Raw genomic sequence first — 22,349 nt, forward strand, 5'->3', positions numbered from 1 at the left:
CTCAAGGGTTTCACACATTTGCCTGAGGGTTAGTGATCAGTTTCCAGGCAAGAAACAGGAGACACTTATTAATGCAAAGGCAAGGCTCTTCGAATGACAGAACTAATGAAAGTAATTTCTCAACACTCCAAAATAATCTTGGCAGTCTTGAATTCCCTTCGACACCACAGATTAATTTTGCAACAAGGCAGAAAAGGAATCTCCCTATGCTATAGTCCCTGAAGCCCCTTCCTCCTACCATGCCCCGTTCTGCAGATTACACTGCAAGCTTTTCAATTATAGCTTGCCTGTAATTCTTAAAGTTTTTTCAAAAACGTCTAAGCAACACCATCAACACAACCTTCATTAATAATCAACTACAGAGGGTACAAACCTCCGCAGTTAAGAAAATGAACCAGGAAAAAATTTACAAAGCAATCTAGAAATGTTTTTGCTTTATTGATCAAGTAACTAATTTCAAATTAGAATACAAGAGTGCTTTCATTCCATGGAGAAATGGAAACAATACTTACAATTGGTTCTTCCGGCCCTTCTTCTGAGAAAAACCAGTCATACTAAGAAGAAAATAAACACCATTAACTTCTGTAGCAAATAAATGTAAATACAATGCAAGAACAATAGAGAACAATCCCATTCAAGACACTTGTATCTATTCGTATCTGTACAATGTTATGTCAAATAATACATGTTTTTGGAATCAGTAAAGTAGTTACATCCTTGACTTACGTGCTGTATTAGTGTTTCTACGATTTTATATTGATCAGGCATATGAGTGACCATGTGTGTCATGTTATCTTCTGATGTTCTCACAAGCGTTGGACCAAATACTATTGCCAGGTTCCTTGGTTCCATCTATAACAAAAATAAATTACATTTTCAAACTAATAAATCTTCGTGCTAAGTTAATACAATTGTTCTTCCATTTTTCTTCACTTAAAGGCAACCTTAAAAATATTGTTTGTTAGATGTTGTAATGCTTTTAAGACAGACATCTAGATAACTAGAAATCATGTTGGCACCACTGAGTTAATACTGCCATTGTAGACCAGGATTGATTGTTTGTAGACCTTCAGATTACCACCATAGACTACCTGGCAGGAGAAAGAGGCGAAAACCTCACAGAGAGGGAAGGATGGAAAGATGATAGACATGAAAAAATACACAGGATCATATGAAAATGTAGCCTTAAAAGTAAGTTTGACACTTTTAGACCTTCCTAATTAAGAACATGTTGAGGATATTACTTTCTGACAGAGAATAGAAAGATATTAAATATTCCTATTCAAACTAAAAGAGGACTGGATTTAAACTCTTGAAATAATCTGGTTCAAAACTCTTACAGAATCAAGATGTTAATATATATGTCGCAAATGACGTTAATGTACAAATGGTGGAATGGCTTTAACTTCACTGTGTGTAAAATTTGTCTTTTGTAGGCTCTAGTGGCGATGGTACAAACTACTCAAGGAATTACCTCCATTTTCATGTTTGTGATCCTTTCCTAAAGGGCATTGCAGTAATCATTAGGCAAATATTGGACTGCAAGGGCTAAGCTTGTACGCTGCATGTTATCTTCTCCTTACTAGACTTGTGCTTAAGACTACCGCAGAGAAGAAACTAATATTTTATATGCAGCTGCCATTTCAGAGGAATTGACACCAAGGGAGATAAGGGTTCAACCTCCTAAGTCAAGGATAGAGTAGATACTTATCAAGCCCTTCAAGAAGATTTAGCGAATACCAGTTCAAGACCAAAGGAGGTCTGAACTGAATGGGGGGAAAAAAGAGGTCGATGAAACCGAGTGTAGTAACGTGATAATTTTGCACAGAGGAAACAACGTGTATGGAGCAGGACAATTTACAGTTTCAAAGATAGATCATTTCTGTTCAGGAACTGCTGTTGTGCGGACAAAGTGTGTTCCATGAAGGACTGACAGGGATCTAGAGGCTTGCTGTAGCCTGCACACCCGTAGTGATCACTGCAGCAGACAACATCACACGAGGGACTATATTCCTCTTGCTAATGCCTGAACTACATGTGTTGGGGAAGAAATCGATAACTCCCTGCAGAGTAGATGACCTTCCCTTGGAGGGCCCTAATTTGGGGGAAACTTCTGTGCAATCCAGAAACCAAGATTGGCTCTGACAGAACGTAGATTCCAAGGTTTGTGATACAGCCTCTATAGAACTGGACGTAAAGTATGTGTGCATACCTCTGATCTATGGCTTGAGGCCTCATGTACACTGGTGGAAGGGGCAGGAGAATAGGATTATGAATGTGAGTATTGAGGTTTTATTTCTTGTGTATGCCACTTCTGAAATAAATGTTATTGATTTATATATATGCAAACAGACTGAATGATTACTTCCTCTTTTAATTAATCAATTTGCTCAAGTAAAAATATAACATTAAACATTAAGTAAACATGTAGCACTTTCAGAAGTAAGACGATGGGATAATTTTCTGCTATAAAGAAAGACGCCAATATCCTTTTTGAATAGTTTGGCAGGAAGGTGTGCCAGACACTTGATGGATGCCTGCAGTGGCCATTGAAAAATCCTGGGCAAGACTTTGAATTGGTTGTAGGGTGATAAAACAGAAGAATCTTAAAGTTTATGTTGCCTAGTCAGATATGAAAATAGACCACTTAGAAATGAAGAGGAGTCAAAACCCACACCACATTGACCTACAAATCTGCCCTCTCCCACCATCCTACTCAGATACCACAGTATAGTATGAGTAGGAAGGCAAATAGATAACATTTAGTGGAACAGCCTTTTTACACCTTTCGACAGAAACAAAATAAACTATATGTTGAAGTAAAATATTATGCAAATAATCGACAGGTAAAATATGAGGGAGATCTGAGGTGAAGAAATATAATTTAACAGTTGCCTGCTGTACCATGCTCCAAAGGCAAGGTAATGCATTCCCCATCCTGAGGAACACATGCAAATGTACACATTACTGGAAAGCCAGGAAAAGCAAGTAAAGGAAAGGAGTCTGACTTTCCACCATGACTCCCTTGGAGTGAGTGAATCGTTATAATGATGCCAGGAATTCAGAAGTGGTGCTAGAAATCCATATAAACTTGTAGCAGAGTGAAATACACAATACTGGTGAAGAGTGTTCTAAGCCTTTTAGTAGAAGTCTTGGTCTTCACATTATTTAGGCAATACCAGTTCAGACTAAAGGAGGTCTGACCTGTACAGACGAAAACATAGGTCTTTGAGACCCTGCGTAATAATGTAATAATTTTGTAGGGAGGAAACAAAGTCTATAGTACAGAACCATTTACAGCTTCAAAGCTTAATGTTTTCTGTTCAGGAGCTGAATGTTTTTGGTTCTGTTCCGTTTTAAGAGCCACAGAAGCAATCAAATTGTACAAATTAGTTTCACACACCATCGCATGAGACATCTTTGATTTCTTCAAAAGCAGAACTAACAGATTAGCATGTTGTGGCATACTTGCTTGATCTTAGAGTGCTTTAAATATGCAAACAGAGGCTGGAAGCAAACAGCTGGTGAATCACTCATGTTAAGTCTAGTAGTTATTAAAAGCTACGCATTAGCCACACCCGGGAAAAAAGCAATTACAGTTCAACACTCCTGTGGAGATGATGGATTTAGTCGCATTGTCCAGTACCACCTTAGCAGCAGTGAGTTCAGTTTTAAAGTCGTCTAAGGAATCTTCTGTAGCTCAAACTGTCACAAATCTAAGTGTTACCATAGACGATACCCTATCGCTCACTCCAAAAATTAATAAAGTGACAATATCTTGCTTTCGTCAACTGAAGATCCTGACAAAAATGTTGCTTTTTCTCCCTACTCTGGCCCATTTCCCCTTGAAGCCCTGGCATGTTCCCAGTTGAACTACACCAATGCTTTACATCTTCGTCTACCGCCTATCAATTTAATTGGCTTCCGATGGTGCAGAACTGGACTGCTTGTTTGCTACTCAATCTCCCATTTTTTTTTTGAAGATATGTTTATTTGCATGAAAATCACTCAAATACAGTGCAATCAACACCCAACACTTGCCCGGAACATACCAATATACAATTCCCTTTGCACCAACATCCTCATTATGACTCCACAATAGACGAACAATTCAGTGCCTCCCCAGCAGACCTTGTGGGGTACCCCTTGGAAGTCCACCATCCAGTGCCCATACGTAGGTAGCTCGTATACCCGTAGGTCGCAGAGTCTCCACTCAGAAGATTCCGCCGTGCAATTGGAACAACTAAGCTAACGTAAAAACAGCTACCCAACGCTACATCCCTCCCCCCACCCACCACCCTCAACCCCCACCCCCCTCCGGCATGACTTAATGACAGAATACATGGCAAGGCACTCAAGTCTGTAACTCTACGTGCTACTCAATCTCCCATGCCACTTCCATATCTCAAATCCTTTCAGTTTGCTCAAACGGCTTCTGGTGAAACATATTCTAATTACAAGCCTTTTTTTATTTGTTTTAAGGCTTTACACAAATCAGGACCTGCAACAAACAAAGAAATGTTCACTCACTACTCCCCCTTGAGATATTTACAATAATCCTCTGCTCATTTCCTCAAAGTTTCTGAGATAAAAAAAAATATCCACACCAACGAGGCAGCTCCTTTGCATTTTAGTTGGCCACAAAGTGCAACACTCTTCCTTTTCATTACCAGACTAAGTTGACAGCTTTTAGAAAACACCTTAGAAATTGGCTATTCTCGCAGTAGGTTGTGCAACTATTTGATAATTTTTTGCTGGTGCCAGGACAGCCGTTTAGTAATTGCTCAATTTAGAAATTCCATAAATGAATCCCCTGCCTTATTCAGGCAAGTTATGGATGTACATTCTCATAGCGGCATTCTCAGGGGGCTAAAGGGAATTAGAATTAGGAGAAATTTTAAATTAAAAAAGTCCACGTATGGATTAGAGTGCTATACTAAATAAGACTTAACAGCCAATAACCAAACGCTAAAACGTATTTATATAGGAGATTAGTAAAGCCCCAACATGAAACTCTGCAGCAATTACAGAGCACTGTGTTAAAAAATGTTTATAATAAAAACGGAAAGACGACATCTCCAATAAAACATTTTGAACAGCATCAGACTTGGGCAAATGGTGCCTATCTTAATGATTTTGATACCAAATGGCAATATATTCAATCACATGAAAAAACATATTTTCCTCAAATTTTACAAGTGTCTATTTATGTACAATGGCTATTTGCTTACATGTGCATGTCAGTCTTAACACGTGAGGTACTCTCCTTCTCATGTATGCAACTAATCATTAATATCTTGCAGGCCACAACAGAAGCTAGCTAGTGTGGATTACTTTTACATTATTTCATTCCTACCAGTGACATATACATACATAGAGAGGTGGGAGAGGAGAAGTATAACAGATAACCTTGCCACATTTAGTAGTTCTGATGTGATATAAAACAAGGGACTGAAGGCTGAGAGGTTTTAAAGAAAAATAATGATGTAATCACTACTATTGAATTTTAGAAGGAAAAAAAAAACCTTTTGTTTTGTTTTAAAACATATGCATGTTGAACCACATTACAGTTATGGTTCTCTGCAAGATGCCATTGACAATGAGTACCCATTGCAATGAGAATATTCAGGTTACCTTACCTGTAATGAACAGAATGTTGATTAAACTAAGGACAATGGTAAAGTAGTGCAGAGTGGTTTGGAACTGTGAACACATCTATCAGGGACGTTTGAAATATTTTGCAGATTTCATGTGGCCCCTGTGAAGTATGGGTTTGTATACAACTACATTATGTGCAATAAAAGCACCCAGACATGATGGATGTGTGAAAAGGTAATAAAACGTTAATTTGAAACACAGCTGCCTACTTTGTTTTTCTCAGAATTGTCTGCCACCGTCTTTAGATGTGTAGAAAGAAACTTTAGTGTTTCATAATGATGCTCTGGTAACTCGTAGATCTGAAACAAAAACAAACAAAAGGTTTTTCTAAAGACAGAATAAAAAGGGTTCCATGACATCCCCAAAATGTCAAATGTTTTGAATTCTAAAGAGCAACTAATATTCTTCCCGAAGCATACAACTTTTGAAAAAGTAAATGATAAATTCCCTTTTTTATGTATTTTGCATCAGTACAAAATAAACATGGCTAGTAAATATATTGTACAGATGTATTAAAAAGCCTTCACAGCTACCATGATGAAACATTTCTAACCCAAATATTATAAAGAAGCGCACTGATGGGATAGAAAAGAACACTTACCAATCTTTTTAGTGCTTTGAGTCTTTCAACTGGGTCCTCTGTTCGGTTGGCTTCGATGAAGTCTGCATATTTATCTTTTTGGCAACAAAAAAAATAGTTAATAATCCAATATAAGCAATAGGGGCAAACAACATTCTATGAAATTTAACAAAAACAAAGCTTTGCTTGTAGACTTGGGAAGAAAAACGTCAGTCGGTGAGTAAGGATAGGGCGCTGCTCTTTGGTATGGGTATTTAGTCGACCCAGTGTGCCAGATTTGGGTAGTCAATCCTATTAAAGGCAGATCCAGGTAAACTTGCAAAGCTAACTGCACCTCATCAGCTGCCAGATTATCCAATACATCCAATCGAGCTGTCGCAAACTAGAGACAGGGTTGAAAACAGGCTGACACCAGTTGAAGGGGTTACATTTGTTATGATGTTCCCGCACCTGCCTAATACTACTTTTCTTGCAACTAAGAGTCCAGAAGTAGGCCTCCGGCTGCTGTGAATGATGTAGGGTCAGGCTGTTTTTTTTTATTTTTTTTAATTAAACAATTACTTCAAGAAGGCCACTCTCTATGCTGGGAAATAAGGAGTAGTTTCTTTTCTGTAACTCCAGTTCTGTAGTAGGGGTATCTCTGTTATAGTCATAATCTAGTGAATAGTCCCGCCCATGTGCGCGAACCCCGGAGCAATAAAAATAATCTCTTAAATTGTCAAGCCATGCAGACCTGCATCTACACTTAAGAGGATTCAAAGACAGATAATGCAGCCTATATCCACAGGCTACACTGTCCAGTACTTCAACTAGAAAATTCCACCAACATCCACAAACAGCACTGCCTGCCCAGCTTTTTCCACAGAGAAAAACCTGCCTCTACCAGCAAAAGCCTCTGGAATGATAGAGAGGGAAGAATGGACAGACAAGCCCCATAGGCTGCCATTATGTGGCTCAGAACAGGATACTGTGCCTTTAAGAAAACTTTCCAGAACTTTTCCAGTATCCCAGAATGCACAGCAGGTCCCTTTTACTTTCAGTTCTTTTTGAAGGCGTAACACGCCAGACCTGTAGCATTCCTTACATTAACATTTATCTCTCCACCGGGGAGGAGGGCGGGCGCTTATGACTATAACAGAGATACCCCTACTACAGAACTGGAGTTACAGAAAAGAAACTACTCCTTCTGTAGTAGGGGATCTCTGTGTATAGTCATAATCTAGTGAATAGAATGGCAAGCCCATCCCCACACCAAAACGGCGGTGGAGAAGACTACAAAATAATACCACTACTGTGCGAACAAATTTCGCAGCGAAGCCTGCCCAACCTGAGCATCTGCCCTGGTATCCGTGTCCAGACAGTAATGCTCAGCAAAGGTATGGACCGACCTCCAAGTGGCCGCCTTGCAGATTTCTGCAATCGGAACATTACGCAGCAAAGCAGTCGTGGCAGCTTTGCCCCTGGTGGAATGAGCCTTAGGTTTACCCCCTAAGGTCTTATTAGCCTTTTGGTAACACAATTGTATACAGGACACAATCCACCGAGAGATGGACTGTTTGGAGGTAGCAAGACCGGTCCTGACTGATCCATAATTGATAAACAATAGGTCTGACCTACGAACATCTTTGGTCTTATCAAGATAAAACTTCAACACCCTCCTAACGTCCAGGGAATGTAGAGACCTTTCCGCTGGAGAAGAGGGATTCTGAAAAAACATAGGTAAAGTTATGGTCTGGTTGACCTGAAAATCAGATATAACCTTAGGAAGAAATTTAGGGTGAGTACGCATAACAACCTTAGCAGCATGAAGTACCGTATAAGGTTCTTGGCAACACAACGCCTGAAGTTCACTCACCCTGCGGGCCGATGTAATGGCCACTAGGAACGCCGCCTTCCAAGACAGGTGCTGCAACGAAGCCTTGTGAATAGGTTCAAAAGGCTCCTTCATCAATCTGGACAGCACCACATTCAATTCCCATGAAGGCGAGGGAAGTCTGACAGGAGGGAACACTTTCTTCAAGCCTTCCAAAAAATCCTTGATCACAGGGATCTGAAAGAAGGAAGTCTGTGAAGGGCATTTCCTGTAAGCAGTCAAAGCAGGGAGATGAACCTTAATGGAATGAAAATTAAGGCCAGACTGCGCCAAATGCAAAAGGTACGGAAGGATGACATCTTCCTTACATGTCATCGGGTCAAAGTGCTTGGACTTGCACCAGATGCAGAATCTCTTCCACTTGTAAGCATAGGACGTCCTAGTGGAAGGTCGCTTAGCCTCCTTCAGTATATCCATACAATCTGCTGGTAGATTCAAATGGCCATATTGCACTATCTCAGGAGCCATGCCGCCAAACTCAAAGATGAGAGGTTGGGGTGCACCAACTGCCCCCCGAACTTCGTGAGAAGGTCCGGCCTGCACGGCAGCCGTATGTGAGGAAGGAGAGACCGGTGAAGCAGGTCCGTGAACTACCACTGTCTGGGCCATTCCGGGGCAATCAGGATCATCCGCGCCCCGGACTGGGACAGCTTGATGAGCACCGCCGGAATCAGGGGAATGGGTGGAAAAGCGTACAGAAAGCTGTTCGACCAGTCGATCCATAGCGCATTCCCCAGCGTCCCCCGCTGGTAGTACCTGGATGCGAAGTCTCGGCATTTGCTGTTTTCGGTGGTGGCGAACAGATCTACGTCTGGAGTCCCCCACCTTGCGAAGACGTCCCCTAGTACTTCGTAGTTTATGACCCATTCGTGGTTTTCCTGAATCAGTCTGCACAGTGCGTCCGCCTGAACATTCTGCACACCTGGCAGATGCGTGGCCGTAATCGTCAGTCCTCGGGCCAGAAGCCAGTGCCAGATCGACTGCGCCTCCTGCGACAGAGTGCGTGATCTCGACCCCCCCTGCTTGTTGAGGTAATACATCGTGGTTGTATTGTCCGTCTGTACAAGCAGCGAGTTGGTCTGGAAGGATGGATGGAAGGCCTTCAATGCCAAGTAAACGACTGAGTTCCAGGAAATTGATGTGGTACGTCGACTCCAACAGGGACCACTTTCCTTGTATCTGCAAGTCTCCGGAATGCGCTCCCCAGCCTTGGACAGACGCATCCGTCACGATACTCCTCGTGGGAATGTCCTTGTGGAAGGGAACCCCCCTGAGGAGATTTTCCGCCGAACACCACCACTTCAGCGACTGAAGAGCATACAGAGACAACCGTATCTTGTCGTCCCAAGAACCTGTCCTCTGATCCCACTGATCCTCCAAGCACTCCTGCAGTGGTCTCATGTGCAGCCGTGCGTGAGGAAGATACATGAGGCCATCGATCCCAGCAGCGAAGACACCTTCCTCACTGTCGTCGATGGAGCGGTCATAAGAGCCTGAGCCTTCCGAAGAAGTGATAACCGTCTCTCCTCCGAAGGAGACACGCTTGCTGACAGCGTATTGACGGAGGCCCACAAGTACTGTATGCACTGGACCGGAGTCGGGACAGACTTGGACATGTTGACGTGCAACTCTAGCTTGTTCAAGAGAACGCACGTCTTCTGGAAGTGCGCTTGTGTTTCCGAGAAGGAGAAGGCCTTGATCAACCAATCGTCCAGGTACGGGTAGACAAACACCTTGTTCCTCCGCAGGTGTGCAGCTACCACTGCCATGCACTTCGAGAAGGTCCTGGGAGCAGACTTTAGCCCAAATGGCAGTACTGTGTATTGATAATGATTGGCGCCGACTTGGAATCGCAGGAACTTCCTGTGCTTCTGTGCAATGGGCATATGGAAGTACGCATCCTGTAGGTCTATGGCACAGAGCCAGTCTCCCCGTTGCAGCTGAGGGTAAATCTGATGCAACAATAGCATGCGGAATTTCTCTCTGCGAATCCATTTGTTTGCTTGCCGCAAATCCAGAATGGGCCTGAACTCGTTCTTGTCCTTGTCCTTCTTGCGAACCAGGAAGAAACGAGAGTACAGACCTCTTCCCCTTTGAGACAGAGGTACGTCTTCCACCACCTTTTTCCTCAACAGGATGTCTGCCTCCGCCTGGAGCTCTCGCAGTTGATACTGTGAGCTTACCGGCGGAATCGCTGGAGGCGGGCTGATGAACCGAAGACTGTATCCATTGCAAACAATATTCATCACCCACTTGTCCCGAGTAATTTTTCTCCACTCTGCCAGAAAAGATTGAACGCTTCCCCCCACTGGAGTGGGTAACGGTTGCAGGGGAAGTAATCGCTCAGGGCCGAGACCCAGCCGGGCCCTTGGTCGCTGTAGCGGACTGCTGGCCTCCTCTACCCTTCTGGCGCTTCTGGAAGGGTTTCCGGAACTGCTGCTGTTGTTGTTGCTGCTGTCCCGAGGTCTGCCCACGCCCTCTGCCTGCAGCCCTGAACCGTCTCTGGAACGGGCGCTTTTTCTTCTCAGGCTTCTCTAACCCGACAGCCGTCAGGGTCTCTGCCTCCGTCTTCATGCGGGCCATTTCGTCGTCCGCATGCTGGCCGAACAGGGTTTCCCCCGAGAAAGGCAGGTTGGCCACTCTTTGTTGTGCCTCCGGTTTGAGTGAGGTAAGGCGAAGCCAAGCGTGACGCCGTTGGTTGATGCCATGACAATATCCATTTGCCGCTAACAGAGACACATCCGCCGCCGCGCTGATAATCTGATTTGACACCAGCATCCCCTCACGCAAAGTCTCTAGAAAGTCCCCCTTCTTGTCGCGAGGCAGCTGCTCCGCGTACTGCTGGAGAGACTCCCATAGGGCACGGTCGTAGCGCCCCAACAGAGCCCCGGCACTTGCCGCCTTCATGGTGGTAGAAGCCGTCCCACAGACCTTTCTGCCCGCAGAGTCTAACCAACGGCTATCCTTATCAGGCGGCACTGTCGAGGAAGGAGTGGTAGCATGCTGCTTCCTTGCCGCCGTCACAATGACTGAGTCCGATTTCGGGTCCATCCTCAGAAAGGTCGGGTCCGATTCCGGCGCCCGACACTTCTTCAGGAGCCTTGAGGGGGCTGGTTTTGTCACCGCCGGAGTGAGGAACAACTCCGTAGCGGGCTCCACCAATCCCGGCACTAGTGGCAGCAGGGGGCGAGGCAGGTGCTTCTTGTGCAGCGTCTCGAAGATCACGGGCGTCGTAGATGTTGGCACAGTCACCGTGATCCCTAGCTTGGCCGCACCCCTCAGTAGCACCTCCTGGAAGGAGACTATATCGTCGACAGGCGATACTCCCGTCCCTGGCGAGTCCGACAGCGTCGGCGAGTAGTCCCTGGCAGACGATTGGGTGCGGGATCTGGCTCTGCGCCTCCTGCGGCGTCACCCAGATGTCGATGACGACCGTCCACGGCTCCGTGATCTTCCTCTCCGTCCGGAGCCCGGTGACTCCGTTCTCTTACTTTGTGACCCCGAGGGACTCCCGGCGTCAGGACACCTCCTGCGCTGCCTCAGTGTCGATGAACACCTCCTCGACGGCGAACGCCTCCTCGACGGCGAACGCCTCCTCGACGGTGAACGCCTGTGACCGGTCCTCGACATCGGGGATCCCCTCGACGGTGACCTTCTCCTCTTTGCCGACGGCGAACGGCGACCTCGCCTCGACGGCGAGCGCCTACGCCGGGACTGTTCTCGACGCCGATGACTCGACGGAGAAGTCGACTGTGTCGACGAAGATGATGTCGTCGTCGATGGCAGACTGCTCAGCTCCCTCGACGTCGAGCGTCGATGCCGTTTCTCCCCAGAGCCCTGGGGAGACGGTGAACAGACTGCAGCCATCCCCCTCGATGCCGTAGTCGACGCAATCGACGGAGAATGGGGACGTTTGCTGGGCTTCCTGCCCCTGGGGAGCCCCCCAGAGGCCTCAGCATGGGCAGAATCAGCCCGTCCTGACCCACCTTGTGCCCTCAGCCTTCTGTCCTCCAGGCCTTGGAGCCTGATCTTCATCCTTTCTCTCAGGGTCCCTTCTGGAACATGGGACTGGAAAAGGCAGACTATGCACACCCTGTGTGGGTCCGACTTGGCCTTCTTTCTCTCGCACTCTGGGCACTTGTCAAACAAGCCAGGCATGTTGACAACACAGAGCACACACAAGAAGGAAGGCCACAAGGTACTTAATAAGCACTTGAAAAGTGAACAAATCCAAATAAACCCTTGAAAAGCGAGAGCTCAATGCTCCAGGGTCCTGCTAGCAGGAGCCGGAAAAAAGAACTGAAAGTAAAAGGGACCTGCTGTGCATTCTGGGATACTGGAAAAGTTCTGGAAAGTTTTCTTAAAGGCACAGTATCCTGTTCTGAGCCACATAATGGCAGCCTATGGGGCTTGTCTGTCCATTCCTCCCTCTCTATCATTCCAGAGGCTTTTGCTGGTAGTGGCAGGTTTTTCTCTGTGGAAAAAGCTGGGCAGGCAGTGCGGTTTGTGGATGTTGGATTTTCTAGTTGAAGTACTGGACAGTGTAGCCTGTGGATATAGGCTGCATTATCTGTCTTTGAATCCTCTCTTAAGTGTAGATGCAGGTCTGCACGGCTTGACAACTTAAGAGATTATGTTTATTGCTCCGGGGTCCGCGCACATGGGCGGGACTATTCACTAGATTATGACTATACACAGAGAGTCCCTACTACAGAATTATGGATAGTATTGTTGGAGGAAAGAGGGCCAGAAACTAATTGGTAAGAGGACGCCTCCAATGCAGAGTTAGTGAACTTAATGGCTGCAAGTGCAAGTAGTGCATCAGTTTCCTCCACTGCTAATCAAGCATTAAAACAAAATGAGCAATTAGTAGACTGTTTCAATTACCTTTGTGGCTGTGGAAAGTCTGACTGATAAGACCATTCTAAAATTCCCTGTAAAAGAGACATATTTGTAGCAACAGAGTGCATCAGCATGGCAATGGTATTCTCCATCAACGCCAAGAAGCATATAAAAAAGAATGATTGGAACAAGAGAATGCTTCATAAGAGGACTGTGAAGTTCTAAGCCTCTGCACACTACTAGCTAACTATTGAGAGGTGTTCAGATCTTGTCTTCGAAAACGGGGTATCAGTGACTTGAAAACCTGAGATAGTTTGAGATGGTTTTTGTATCATATTGTTTCCAGCTATAAGTACCTCTTCTTCCACTGGCACAGCTGCAGGGAGCGCATGTGGAGCGTGGCATCAGGAACAATCCCACTGACAGATGACTGGAGTCCTGAAAGCTACTGGAACTACCTGGCTGATACAGCATTTTCTTCCAGGAAGTGGCCTAAAGTCCACCCGGTGGGCAAGACCTTAACCTGGGACATAAAGGCATTTGTGAACCCATTGTGCCCCAAATGCATTGAACCCATTTTGAGGGTGATTTTAGATATTTTTCAAAGAACCCAAAATCGTAGAGCATCATGAGGGCCAAAGACTGGCCATTTCTCTGCAGATTCGCTGATAAGTTAGTCAACTAGTTAAATACAGCAGAGACCTTATCCATCTGCAGAAAGCTGTCACCAGGGCCAGAAACCTAAACAAATAACTAGGAAACTATATTGAGCCCTACATGCGCAATAAATACAACAATCCATCATTGTGAACCACTGTCAGTTTATCAAAGTCAAGAGTCAGCATCTTTAACTTCAGCAGGAATGAGGTACTGATTTAGGCTACAAAGTTCCAAGAACTAGCAGTTTTCTGCCTTTTCAAAATAAAAAGAGAAGAAAAAAGTAAGAGTAGTAACCTACCCGCATTCCTAACGCCATGAGTGGCTATATAGTTAAAAAATGAATGAGGTTCTTGACCTACTGCAGAGGTTCTTGTATTGCAGACTCTTATATGGATGGAAGCCATGAGGGAAGCTATAAAATACAGATCTTCCAAACCTATGCATCGGTGGGGATCTGCTTCCAGTGGTGATGGTGAAGGAATAAATACCTCTCCAAATCAAATTGCACCCCTCCTCAGATGGTGCAAAGAATGGTAGCAATGGGTAAGTCATTGGGTATCTTTTATCATCTACGGAGGCCTAGAGGACTCGACCCAGCCTGGAAAAGCGCTGGAGAGGGCAGCTGTATGCCACATCGTACTCTGGATTTGCTAGGGGGGGGGCGGTTCCTAATCTAAGGGGCCCTCGGGGCTCCGTTTCAGTACTAGCACCATGTAGTAGATCCGTAGGGGAGGTATGTCATTCTGCACGGTAGATTGGATTGCAAGGAGATTTGTATTATTAATGTATACGCCCCCAATGATGATTGTCCCTCGTTTTTTCTAATATAATGCAGAAAGCTGCCCCTTATATGGAAGCATCAGTATTAATGGCAGGGGCTGTTAATTGTGTCCTGGATGGTGATATGGTCCGGGAACCCCCGCAGTCTCACACTAAACCCTGGATGACAGAGACCCTTCGGGACATTATAGAAGGTATGCAATTGGTGGATGTGTGGCGCCAGAGACATCAGGCGGTGCGTCAGTTCTCCTGCTACTCTACGGCCTCTGGTACATTTAGTCAGCTAGACTATTGGTTCCTATCGGCAGAATTAGGACCTGCTGTAAGGGGAGTAACTTATTTACCCAGGTATTTATCCGATCATTGGCCACTACTGTTAAGCCTGAGCAGGAAGGGACCCACCCTGCTATTCCCCTGTGGAGGCTTAGAGCTGAAGCCCTATCCAACCCCCCATTTGCGGCTATACTACTGACAACCTTAGAACGATACTTTAAAGACAATTGTGGGTCCGCTTCAAAACGAGCGCTTGAATGGGAGGCCATGAAAGTAGCATTCAGGGGGGAAGGTATAAAAACTACATATGGGGTCCGTCAACAATTTGAAAGAGATAGCTAAAGGGGAGGAGAAACTAGGAAACCTGGAAAGGGACCTCCCAGGAGCCCCACACAAAATGGAGGAATGGAGGGTAGCATGTGAAAGTCTATTAACAGATTTACATAGACTAGAAAAATACGTGAGTTCCAAGAGCCGACAAAGACTACACAAGGAGGGGGGACAAGACGGGAGCCCTGTTAGCCTGATTGATCAAGCTAGAGTTTGACACTACCCCTATAATGCAGCTTAAGGACAGGAACGGTGACATGGTTCTCTCGCAGGCTGCGGTTGTGGCTGATCTAGCTGATCATCTTGAACAGGTGTATGCCCGGCACACACCTGCAGAGCAAGAGAGAATTAAAAATGACCTAGACTCATTAGAGCTGCCACAGTTAGAAGAGGAGACTGGGGAGGCCCAATGTTTCCAATCCACAAAGAGGAGGTTATTCTGGGTATTGAATATGCTACTTACCAGTATGCATCTGTTCTTGGCATGTAGGGCTGCTGACATTCATATCTGTGCATAGATCGCCGCCTAGTGTTGGGTCCGGATGTTTGCACGTTGTTGTCCTGGAAGAGTCTTCGAAGTATCCTTGGATAGGTGACTCCTCCCCTGGACTACAGTGCGCATGGGCATCCTCTCCATCCTCAGATTGTTTTTCGCCATTGTGGCAGTGATGGAGTAGATACAGAAAGTGATGACCATGCTTACAGTAATTCTGAGAGCTGCAGCTGCTACAGGCGCCGGGGAGGAGGGAGGGCGATATGAATGTCAGCAGCCCTACATGCCAAGAACAGATGCATACTGGTAAGTAGCATATTCAGTTCGAGGCATGTGGGCTGCTGAATTCATATCTGTGCATAGAATATACAGCAGTGCCCTCTTATTAGCGGCGGCTACCAGTGCCAGCTGCAGCGGTCTGAAAAAGAGTTTTGAGAACAGCCTGTCCTACAGCTGCCTGCTGTTTTGATTGCACATCTACACAATAGTGTTTGGTAAATGTATGTCTAGTGGACCAGGTGGCTGCTCTACATATGTCATGCAAAGGAATGTTTCCTAGGAAAGCCATGGAGGCCCCTAACTTACGTGTTGAGTGGGCTCGTGGGGGGATCGTTAAAGTGCGTTTAGCCTTTTGATAGCAAATTTGAATACATTTAACGATCCATCTGGCTATACCTGCTTTGGAGATAGCGTTACCTTTGTGGTGTGGGGCAAAGGCAACGAAAAATTGATTTGTTTTCCTAAAGGGTTTGGTCCTGTCGATATAATACATGAGGGCCCTTTTCACATCTAGTGTATGGAGTGCCCTTTCTGCGACAGTTTGTGGGTTTGGAAAGAAAACAGGCAGTTCAATAGTTTGATTCATGTGGAACTGCGATATCACCTTGGGCATGAATTTGGGGTTGGTACGTAGTACGACCCTGTTGGCGTGAACCTGTATAAATGGCTCTTGAACAGTTAGTGCCTGGAGTTCACTAACTCTTCGTAAAGAAGTTATCGCTACTAGGAAAGCTACTTTCCAGGTAAGGAATTGAATCTCGCATGAGTGTAGAGGTTCAAAGGGTGGACCCATCAGGCGTGTGAGGACCAAGTTGAGGTTCCACATCGGAGCCGGTGGGTGGCTTGGAGGAATGACTCGTTTGAGTCCTTCCAAGAATGCTTTGATGGCAGGCACTCTGAATAGAGAGAGGTGCTGCCTGGTCTGTAGATAGGCTGATATTGCGGTCAAATGGACACGTATAGAGGTGTACGCCAGATTGCATCGGTATAGGTGTAATAGGTAACAAATAATGTTTTGGATGGATGCGTCTAGCGGGTTAATGTCATTATTATTGCAATAAATGACGAACCTCTTCCATTTGGCTGCATAGCAAGCTCTGGTAGTGGGTCTCCTGGCCTCCTTAATGATGTCCATACAGTCAGGTGGCAGGTTTAGGTAGCCAAACTCTAGGACTTCAGGAGCCAGATTGCCAGGTTCAGCTGTTGCGGATCTGGGTGCTGAATCTCTCCATGGTTCTGCGTCAAATGCTCGGGTTTGACCCGCAGCCTTTGATGCGGCACCACGGAAAGTTCGAGAAAGGTGGTGTACCACGGCTGGCGTGCCCACGTTGGAGCAACCAGGACGAGTGTCAGTGAGTGTTGTCTGAGTTTGCGTGCCACCAGCGGTATCAGTGGCGCTGGGGGAAAAGCGTACGCAAATCTGCCGGACCAGTTCATCCATATCGCATTGCCCTGCGGATGTGGGAACCTGGCGGCAAAGCTTTGGCATTTTGCGTTTTCGCTTGTCGCGAATAGGTCGATCTCTGGATGACCCCACTGCTGGAAGTACGGTTGGAGTACTGATGGGTGTAACTCCCACTCGTGCATCTGGTGGCTGTGTCTGCTGAGCAGATCCGCCATCTGGTTGTCCTTGCCGGGGAGGTGTTCTGCCATGAGGAACATGTTCCTCTGAATGGCCCACTTCCACATGCTCTGAGCCAGATGAGACAACTGTGGAGAGTGTGTTCCTCCCTGCTTCTGTATGTAGTACATGGCAGTCATGTTGTCCGTCCGGATCAACACGACTTTGTTGCACAAGTGTACTTTGAATGCTTTTATAGCGAGGAAGATTGCCATCAGCTCTAGAAGGTTGATGTGCATCTTCTTTTGTTGTTGTGTCCATAGTCCCTGCACTGTGTAATGGAGTACATGAGCTCCCCATCCCTGGAGAGACGCGTCCGCCGTCAGTATTATCTGTGGGACAGGCTCTTGGAACGGTCGGCCCTTGCAAAGGTTTTGTGGATTCCACCAATGCAGAGAGTTGTATGCCCGACCGCTCACCAACACTAGGTCTTTCAACTGTCCTTGAGCCTGATTCCACTGACGTGCTAAGCACTCCTGAAGCGGGCGCATATGTAGTCTCGCGTGTGGGACTATGAAGATGCAGGAGGCCATCATGCCTATCAACTGCATGAACACTCGCGCGGGCAGGGAGTGTTGTGGTTTGAACTTGGAAATCAGCATTTGCATGCTGTTGATTCTCACTAAATTTGGCTGAGCTGTGGCCGCCAGAGTGTCTATAGATGCACCTAGGTACTGTTGTACGTGTGCGGGCTGGAGATGGGATTTTGGGTAATTTAGTGAGAACCCCAGACTGTGAAGGAGGTGAATGGTGCGGGACATGTGGCTGGCACATTGCTGGGCTGACTTCGCTTGAACGAGCCAGTCGTCCAGGTAAGGGTAGACGTGTATGTGCTGCCTCCGTAGATGTGCCGCCACAGTAGCTAGGCACTTTGTAAACACCCTGGGTGCTGTTGTCACGCCGAAGGGAAGGACTTTGAATTGGTAGTGCTGCCCTTGAACAGTGAACCTGAGGTATTTTTTGTGTGAGGGGTGAATGGGTATGTGGAAATACGCATCCTTGAGGTCCAGTGTGGCCAGAAAGTCTCCCTGCTTGAGCAGCGGGAGGACTTGCTGTAAAGTGAGCATGTGAAAATGCTCAGAAAGAATGTATCGGTTTAGGGTTCTCAGATCTAATATAGGTCTGAGTGACCCGTCCTTTTTCGGTATTAAAAAGTACAGGGAGTACACCCCCGTACCCTGCTCGTGGACGGGTACGACCTCTATTGCGCCTTTTAGAAGCATACTTTTCACCTCCTGCTGTAAGAGCGTTAAGTGCTCTGAGGACATAGGACGGTTTTTTGGAGGTATTGTGGGTGGAGTGGAGGTTAGTTCTAGACAGTAACCGTATTTGACAATATCTTTGACCCACCTATCTGTGTTGATGGAGTTCCACGTGGACAGGAACCTTTGTAGCCTTCCCCCGACAGGTGTTATGTGGTCGGGAGGAAGGGAGAGGGCGTCACTGCTTGTTCTTGGGGGAGGACCTGGTGTTGCCGTAGCCGCGTCCTCTTCCCTTTGTACTGGAGCCACGATATCCACCCCGGGTGTTTTCATCGTAGGTGGTTTGTGTATTGCCCTTGTTGTATGTTTGCTGTGACCCCTGTCCTCTACCTGCTCCTCTATTTCCGGGGCGACGAAAGGAGCCGCTCCGAAAGGACTGAGTCTGGAGAGCCCCCATGGACTTTGCAGTGTCCGTGTCCTTTTTTATTTTCTCTAGGGTGGCGTCAACCTCCGGCCCGAATAGATAGTCGGGGTTGACAGGCTGGTTGAGCCTGCCGCTATAACAACCCCCCCCAAGCGAGAATTGTTCAAGGTCTGGAAAGACATTAACATTCCCTGTTTTAAGGAGGCGTTGCACAATTCAATACCCATATGGGCCACCGACCCGGATACTGCCATTGAGCAATACTACACATGGGTGGGCCAGGCCGCTAATAAACTTGTACCAGTTAAAACAATGTCCAGAAACAGAAGCTCCCCCTCAGCACCATGGTACACTGAGGAGCTGAAGAAACTGAAGCAGCAGTGCCGAAATAAAGAGAGGAACTGGAGGAAAAAGTATGATAATGAAAGTAGGGAAGTGTATAAGGAATTGCTAACCCAATATAAACTCTCAATTATAGAGACAAAAAAGAAGTATTACACCGAACAAATCGAAAGCGCAAAAAACTCAAATAAAAAACTTTTCGAAATAACTAAACATTTAGCGGGATGTGCTCCAGATCTTAATCCCCCTTGCTCACAAGATGTCTGTGATTCACTGGCATCATTTTTCTTCACCAAGGTGAACGACATATTTTCTGCGTTCAACCTAGGTGATAAACAGGACCCAGATAAAACAAACAGATCCTCCTCAAGCAACAATTTTTCCCGCTTCGCAGAAGTTACAGAGGATCAAATCCAACACATCATTAACACTATTAAATCTGGATCAGCACTAGATCCCTGTCCTCTGAATACCCTTCGTTCACTAATGGACACTGTTACTCCAGTTATCACACGAATATGTAACGTCATGTTTTGTACTGGCATCTTTCCAAACCAATTAAAAAAGACCTTACTCAAACCCCTCCTAAAAAAACCTGGCTTAGATAAAGCAGAACTAAAAAATTATAGGCCTATTGCGAACTTACCCTTCCTGGCTAAAATAGTCGAAAAAGCCATGAATATCCAACTCGCGGAATTCATCGAGCAATATCATCTGCTCGACGAATCACAATTTGGATTCCGCAAGTTTCATGGAACGGAAACAGCGCTCATTAAAGCGGCGGATGACATCCGATTAATCAGAGACCAAGGCGGTACAGCACTCTTGGTGCTTCTAGATTTATCGGCCGCTTTCGACACGGTTGACCATAAGATCTTAGTCAACCGTGTCGAAAAAATGGGCGTGCAAGGCCTAGCAAAAAATCTATTGGCGTCTTTTCTGGCAGAGAGATCCCAGTCTGTCATACTGGGCCAGTTTGAATCCGCTGAGTTATCGCTGCCATGTGGGGTACCTCAAGGTTCATCCCTCAGTCCGACGCTATTTAACATATATGTGTCGGACCTCGCAAACACCATCAAAGCGCATGGGATGAACCTTACCTCATATGCAGATGATACACAGCTGATACTGGCTGTCAGAAATGATGGGGAAGCAGTGGCGGAGCGTTTCAGAACAGGTATGCTGGCCATAGGTAGCTGGATGGCAGCAAACAGTCTGAAACTTAATTCTGATAAAACCGAGGTGGTCACCTTTGGCCACCTCAATCCTAGCTGGTCCCCAACTTGGTGGCCTTCTTCCTTCGGAACGGTACCTAAACCGGTCACGAAGGTGAGAAATTTAGGAGTCATCTTTGATGACAATCTAAATTTCATGGCCCATGCCAATCAAACGGCCTCCACGGCATTCCATAAATTACGGCTGGTTAGGAAGATTCTCCCTTTTCTTCCAAAAAACATGGGAAAAACATTGATCAGCGCCTTGGTTTTGTCAGCGTTGGATTACTGCAATGGCTTGTTTGGGAATGCGCAAGTCAGGATTATCAAGAAAATGCAGACAATCCAAAATGCAGCAGCCAGACTTCTTCTTGATATTCCTAAATTTGCGCCAGTAGCTGAGACTTTGAGGACTCTCCACTGGCTTCCTGTTAGGAACAGAATCAAATTCAAAACTTTATGCATTGTCTACAAGGCACTGCACCTTCAAGCACCTCAATTCTTATGTGACCATCTGGTTCCATATGTCCCCACTCGAACACTACGATCAGCAAAACTACATGATCTTGTAGTGCCACGGACTAGGCTGGTCAACTGGGGAGACAGGCGCTTCCTAGTAGTCGCCCCAAGACTATGGAATACACTCCCGCAAACCATAAGATCTTGCTCAAACTTAATGTCCTTTAGGAAGAAATTGAAGACCTGGTTATTTAACCTCTAAGAACTCATAAGATCACCGGGAGAGTAATAACAGTACAGCGCCGAGACGCCTGTGGGCATTTGTTCGCGCTTAATAAATGATAAAAATAAATAAATAAATAAATAAATAAGTATGTTATTTTGCACCTTAGGTTTGAATCCGGAGATTCGCAACCAGGCATGTCGTCGCAACATGACGCTAGTGTTTATGGCCCTGGCAGCTGTGTCTGCGGCATCCAGCGCACACTTGATGGATGCGTTTGTGAGGAGCTGTCCCTCCCTGATGAGGATCTCTGCACCTTCTTTGTATTGGTCAGGGAGATGTTGGAGTATTTGCTCTAATGTGTCGTAGTGCGCTCTATCGTAGCGAGCGAGGAGCGCTTGAGTATTGGCAATGCGCCATATGTTAGCTGCCTGTGCGGCAACCCGTTTGCCAGAGGTCTCTAACACCTTGGACTCTTTGTCCGGGGGAGGAGCGTCACCTGTTGTTTGCGAGTGTGCCCTCTTGCGAGCATTCGCAACGACAATGGAATCCAGAGGTAATTGGCCTCTAATGTAAGTAGGGTCCCCAGGCGCTGATCTGTATTTTTTGTCGATCCTGGGGTTTATCACTCTTGCCCTGGTGGGTTCCTTGAAGATGTCCTTCGCTGGTTTGAGGACCCCCTTTAACATGGGCAGAGTCTTTATATGTCTTTCTGAGGTTGCGAAAGTGTCCATAAGAAAGTCGTCCTCGACGGTGTCAGAGTGAAGTTGCACTCCATGATTGGCCGCAGCACGTTCAATGAGAGCGTTGAACGCTGCAGTGTCCTCTGTGGGAGATGTTTTAGCTCCATAGAGTTGCGGGTCCTGTGCATCCATAGGTGCACTTGGGTCCACAGGGTCATCCCAAGCTTGATCAGGGTCCTGTTGGCCGTCAGGGTCCATGTCTCCGGGGTAGGGGACTTGGTCACCCATGTAGTCCTCTAACGCATCCTTGTCGGAGTGTGCGGGAGAGAAGGATTGTGGATCCTGGTAGGGTGAGTGGAAAGGTTCGTAAAGAACTGGTTCCGAAGCCACAGGCAGCTTTCTTTTTAGTGGGA

The 22,349-nt window shown here is 46.2% G+C and overlaps 1 protein-coding gene across 5 annotated transcripts in view; it reads right to left on the bottom strand.

Moving 5' to 3' along the window:
• ARHGAP21 (Rho GTPase activating protein 21) overlaps positions 1 to 22,349 on the bottom strand; it is a 442,217-nt gene that overhangs the window by 18,649 nt on the left and 401,219 nt on the right. For all 5 annotated transcript variants that reach the window (XM_085631689.1, XM_085631687.1, XM_085631691.1 and 2 more), the window contains 4 exons: positions 6,260 to 6,333; positions 5,868 to 5,957; positions 727 to 852; positions 513 to 554 (listed from right to left, as the gene is read on the bottom strand). In XM_085631689.1, the coding sequence (XP_085487815.1) occupies positions 513 to 554; positions 727 to 852; positions 5,868 to 5,957; positions 6,260 to 6,333 (332 nt within the window). The remainder of the gene's footprint in view (positions 1 to 512; positions 555 to 726; positions 853 to 5,867; positions 5,958 to 6,259; positions 6,334 to 22,349) is intronic.

This window comes from Triturus cristatus, chromosome 10 (assembly GCF_964204655.1).
Source record: "Triturus cristatus chromosome 10, aTriCri1.1, whole genome shotgun sequence".
Taxonomy (NCBI): Eukaryota; Metazoa; Chordata; class Amphibia; order Caudata; family Salamandridae; genus Triturus; species Triturus cristatus.